The following is a 5,484-nucleotide window of genomic DNA, read 5'->3' as shown; positions in this document are numbered from 1 at the left end:
TCCCTGGCAGACCCCAGGCCTGCAGCAGCTGCTGGAGAAAGGCACCCTGCCAGGAATGCCTTGCAGAGAGCAGAGCTGCAAAGCAGCTCATCCATCTCCCCTGGATTGCTGTTCCTCTGCTTTCCTTTTCACTGTTCCCAAATGTGTCCACGCTCTGTGTGCACGGGGATTTCAGTGCTGACAGAAGAATCTGCTCTAACCTTTTCCCCCGATCGTATTTCCTGCTGCAGAACAAACCTGTGCAAGAACATCCACAAGGCAAATTATACCTGTGAAATCTAACCTCTTCCTGATTTCACTGGCCAGCTGGTGCAGGGGAAGACCAACCAGCTGTAGCTGCAGCTCCCTGGAGGGCCGTCCTGCCAGCAGGTTCTTCTTCACCATGAGAATAGTTTACAGCTGGAGAGCCAGGATCTTCCTCAGGACGTGAGGTCTCAGCTCTCAGTGAATCAACTCCATCCCACCAGTGTCACGTCCTCCTGTAACTGCTTGAGGGCAGGTTTTTCCAGCTGCTCTGTTGCTTGCCTGAAAGCCACAGTCATCTGGTCAGGACCTTGGGCAAAACATATTTCAGGAGAATAAGGTTTTTCTTTGATCAAGGAGCCCCACGCAAACAACAAAATTTCCCACTGGATAAAAAATGTTTTACTTTACAACACTTTTGTTTGTTGTTGTTTTTTTTTTCTTCTCCCAGCAAATAAGGAAGTCCAGCTGTCTCCATCAGCCTGTGGAGACCTGCCTGTGCACAGCTGAGGGACTGATGTTAGTCCAGGATGTGCAGACCTGCAGCAGTCACGGCGTTACAGGTGATGGGAACTGGGGGACCTGAATCCTCCCAGAGCAGGCAGGGTTGGCAAGGTTTTCCCACCTGCTCGCCCCAGAGCCCCCAGCAAGCCTCTTGCTGCAGGGTCTGTGGCTCTGTCCCTGTGCTGGTGTCCACAGCCAGGCAGGAGCCTGCTGGAAATTCGGTGGAACCACCAAACCCTTCAGTTCGCACTAATCAAGGTTTTCCTGATCAAATTGCACCCTGTGGCAGGAAAATCCCTCACATGTCGTTGTGGAGCTGTTTACTACAAGCCATGAGTGTAATGTGCTGACTCTGCTCCCTGGGAGGGGATGTTGAGCCAGATGCCTGTGAGCTCTGGTGGTTTTTTCCCCTATTTCATCGTGTGCATTCTACACACAGGACACTTCCAGGCTGGCTGTTCTCAGGCAGCTGCTTGAAACCTACTCTCTAGAAACAGGAACATATGCAGGGCTTTTTCTTCCATTTTACTGTTCTGGTTTTTGCTTTTTAAGAGCTAATAAATATTTTGTGTTGTGTGTTACCTGGCTCAAAGGAAAATCCTGATGCCTTATGGTAAGCCATAACTGCTTTATATTTTAATTTTATTTTGTGTGAGTGTGTGTCTGAAACTCAGTGTAGTGCAGAATATGGATTGATGCATACCATAATTTCTACATGAATTTGAAAGAGTTTTCCTGCACTCTTTTATTTATTTATGATGTTTGTGTTCTTAAAATAACTTTGGTTGTATCTGCACAGAGTTCAAGGTGATGCTTAAACTAAGTATTTTCAAACAAGCATGTGTGTGTGTATGTGTGTGTGTGTATTTACACCATTGTTGGACCAATGTGTCTCATCCCTTTCCAGCTACATTCTGGCTGTTCTGAAATCCTTCCTGTGGTCATTCCTAACTTCAGTGTCTTCTCATTTTTTTTTCTTTTTATGGGAAGATTTAAACACCTTTTCATATAATTGACAGTACTTAGGCTAGTCCTAATTCAGCACTGGCTTTCTGATAAGAGCTGTCAGCAGATATCATGGAGGGGCTGTCTGTCCTCCCCAAGCAGTTATTCTGGGTTAACGCTTCTTTCCTGGGGGAAAATGTCCTTTTCAGATCTGTATCTGAAAAGGACACCAGTGAGATATTCATGTGAGCCATAAGGGGCTGTTGTTTGCATTGGTGATTCCTGGTCACCATATGGGATGGGGAAGGCACAGGAGAGCAGGCCAGCACTGCTGTCCCCTCACACTCCAGGGAAAACATCTGCCCCCAGGGAAAACGCTGTTTTAAATGCTCAGAGTTGCAGCTCAGGGTTCAAGGACGATTCTGTGATGATGATTTGGACCTTGCCCTCCCTCCTGCCTGTGCAGCTGCCCTGCTCATGCACTGACCCTGTGCTCATCCCTCTGGAACTGGCTCCAGATCCTGCTCACTGCAGTGGCAGCGCTGCATCCCAACTGGAGACAAAGGCAGGAGGTGAAAAATAGGAGAGTGGGAGTTGCCAGGTCCCCTGGCACCCCAGGGCAGGGCATTCAACTGTGCAGAATATCTGTCTTTTCTCTTATTAGTCCCACTGCACAATGATTGCACCAGAAGACCTCTGCCAACACCTCCGTCAACTCTCCAGTACGAGACGTTGGATGGAGTTTAAAGGAGAAGGAAAAGGAAATTTATTTTACTTATCCCAAGGGCTTGGAGACTTGCAGAGAAAAAAATCACTTTTAAAAGATGAAACAGGCAAAAGCCAGGAGTGTGTCCTTACTTTGGGAATGTAAAGCAAGGCCTGAATAGTGAGGTGGAGCACTGGCTCCTTTTGCTGTCTGTGCTGGTGCCATCAGAGGCAGCTGCTCTTTGCACACTGGGGACACTGCTTTGCCCATCCTGTTGCCTTCCCCATGCACGGCCTCAGGGCCAATCTGCAGTGTCCTGCTCTGCTGCCAGGCTTGTTTTCGTAGTTAATGTGACAGCATTCCATGCAAAATGTTTCTACTTTAATAACGGTTTCAACCTCTTTTTTTTATATGTCTATTTAATTATAGTCTAATTCCTCAGCACACCTTGTAAATCTTTTCTACAGAAGTTTTACGTGCTCTGGTGTGCCAGAGCAGAACCCAGTCCTTTGTTAGAACCGACACTGTGCCACAATAAGAATGAAATTATTCTCACAGTCTCTGCTAAACTCCCAGCCCAAGCCCAGCTGCAGGGGAGGCAGAGTCAGAGCAAGTCCCTGTGTGGGCAAAGGGCACGGACAGGTTGTGGAAGAAACTGCTCAAGGAGCAGAAGATGACTCAGTGTGAAGACAGGAGCCAACAGGATGGGGACACTTTGGTCAGGGTGTGTTCCCAAGGTAGGAGACACGTTCCACACAGAAACCATTTCACTGGGAATGGCAGGGAACTGATGATGGATGTGTGTAAGGGGTGCCTCGTAGGCAGCCGGGGACCCACCACGGAGTCATCTGGCAGGGAGAGGGAGTGTGTGATGCTCAGCTTTCAGCTGGACTGGTCTTTCTGGGAACAGCACTGATTACAGAAAGCAAAGATTTCAGCAGAGCCAGCTCCATGGCAGCTGCTTTGTTGGCTTACATGATATAGGCACATTCAAACAGCTGCTGTCCCCTTCTAAGATGCCATCAAAGCCGGGATAGTAGCCATCTGCAAAGAAATATGGAAAACTGAGGTCTCCACTCACCAAAAGATAAATATTGACGCTGTGCATTGCTAGAGAGCCTGGATTCTGTCCAGCATTTCCTGAAATCCCATGATAGCTGTAAGTATTTAATTTATTAGTGCAAAGAAGGGGTTTCTTTTCTTGCAACACTCTGTCTCCACTGTCTCACGCTCCTCTTCCTAGCCTGTCTCCTCATGGTGACATCCCCTTTCCAGTGCAATCCACAACGCTGTGCTGGAGGCCACAGTCTGTTCAGAATTACTGAGTCCTTTATTGTGGTGCCTTGTTTAATGCAAGTTCTGTAAAACAGAGTGGCTTCCCTGAAACGAGAGACAGTTAAGAGGCTTTTTACAAGCCATCGATTTTCCACGCCACTGGCAATTTCAAAACTATCCCTTTGGATCAAATGGCTCGGGCTATTCGATATCAAATGGCCCGTTCATAGCTAGAGCCTTTTAGGTTTTATTTTGTTCCAATAGAAAGCTGCTTCTAAACACAGACCTGAATTGCAAAGTTGAAAGCTTTTATTCTGAACTGTCACATCCCCGTATTTTAATCTAGGATGACAATGGATTGCTTGAGAGAACCAGTGCAGCAAGAATGGGTTGAATATATCAAATATATTTTAACCAGAAGAGATTTGGCCCATCTTTTGTATTTAGCTCCATTAATGATCTTTGCCAGCCACTTTGCCATTTGCAATGAAACGTTTCGGCAGCGATGCTGCTGTTCCTTTATTTCGTCAAACAGAGGCAGATTTTTTTACAGAAGCACTTTTTGGTTTGTGCATGCAACTGCATATCTGTCAGAGCCCAAGAGCCCAGCAGAGAGGGGCCTCTCTGCTCTTTGAAATTTCTTATTCAGCCCAGAGGCACTTTTACAAGTTTGCTTGCCCTGGCCTTTAGTGCAGAGCAGCTGTGGGACTCTGGGACCTGACCAAGCTCCTGGAGGAGGAGGAGGAAGCTTCTGTGAGATGTTCCTGAGCACATAATGACTCCAGGAGTCAGTCACCCAGCTGACAAATCCCCAAAAATCTAATCCATGAGCAAACCAGAGGAGTCAGCTTCCAGATACAGTTGCAACAGGGAAGGCAGACAAGCGGGAAACAATGCCTGTGGTTTTTCCCATTGCTGGGCACAGGAGTGTCTTGCTGCTGCTACTGTGGGGCTCCAAAGAAAGGTGGGCACAGGAGGGCACCACAGTGAAGGGCTGAGCCCAGCCAGCAGTGATGCCACCAGCCACAGAGCTCGGGAACAGCTCAGAGCTTTGCCAGGGCACCCTCCCAGGGCTGGCTGGTGAGCCAGAGCTGGGCTGTTTTCAGTTCCATCTCCTTCCATGAGCTTGTCATCACTTCATGAAGGACTCTTTTGCAACTTAACCCCATCTGCAGAATTGTCAGTGAGTTGCAAATTGCCTGCCTCTCCCTGCCCTGACCTCCAGGCTGTAAGGCTCTGGTCCAGCTTGTGTAGGGATTTGCCCTGTCTGTCCCACAGCTTGTCAGCTCTGCTGACAGCTACAGTCAGGTCGGTACAAGCCAAGGTCTGAGCATGTGGCCTTCATGCAGAGGTGTGCCCTGAGCCACTGGTGTCTCTCCTACACAAGGGCTTTGCATGGATCCTCTCTGGAGTGCCCTCAGCTGAGCTCCTCCAGGACCAGCTTGGGGTTTGCACCGACTCTGGCAGGGGGAGACACACAAGCATCAGCTACCAGCACAAAGAGAGGAAGAGAGAAGCATCTGCATTTTGCAAAGGGGGTTGTTTTGGACAGGAGGGTGGCCAGAGGAGGCTGGACCAGCAGGCACTGTTCAGCACCAACCTGCACTCACTGGTCCCTCCCGGTGCTCCAGCACTGATGGTTGTGTTGTGGAGCCCTATTGTTTCAAATCCCAACTACTTATTTTTTTCCAACCCAATTTTCTCAGGAACTGACCCAATTCTAGCACTCAGGAACTGGCATTCACCCTGCTGGCAAATGGTTCTCATTTGTTTCAAATGATCTGTCCAGTATGACCTTTTCTGCTTAAACA

At 48.4% G+C, this 5,484-nt stretch overlaps 1 protein-coding gene across 1 annotated transcript in view; it reads left to right on the top strand.

The window, feature by feature from the left end:
- The first annotated feature begins 1,210 nt into the window (after positions 1-1,210).
- The window catches only part of IL13RA2 (interleukin 13 receptor subunit alpha 2), an 18,998-nt gene continuing 14,724 nt past the window's right edge, over positions 1,211-5,484 (top strand). The window contains 1 exon segment of the mRNA XM_027902636.1: positions 1,211-1,360. Within this exon segment, the coding sequence (XP_027758437.1) occupies positions 1,351-1,360 (10 nt within the window). The 5' untranslated portion in view covers positions 1,211-1,350.

This window comes from Empidonax traillii, unplaced genomic scaffold (genome assembly GCF_003031625.1).
Source record: "Empidonax traillii isolate 1590-97213 ecotype Southwest subspecies unplaced genomic scaffold, ASM303162v1 scaffold898:size721216, whole genome shotgun sequence".
Lineage (NCBI taxonomy): Eukaryota > Metazoa > Chordata > Aves > Passeriformes > Tyrannidae > Empidonax > Empidonax traillii.
The sequence above is the reverse complement of the archived record's forward strand: the minus strand, read 5'-3'. Positions and strand labels throughout refer to the sequence as shown.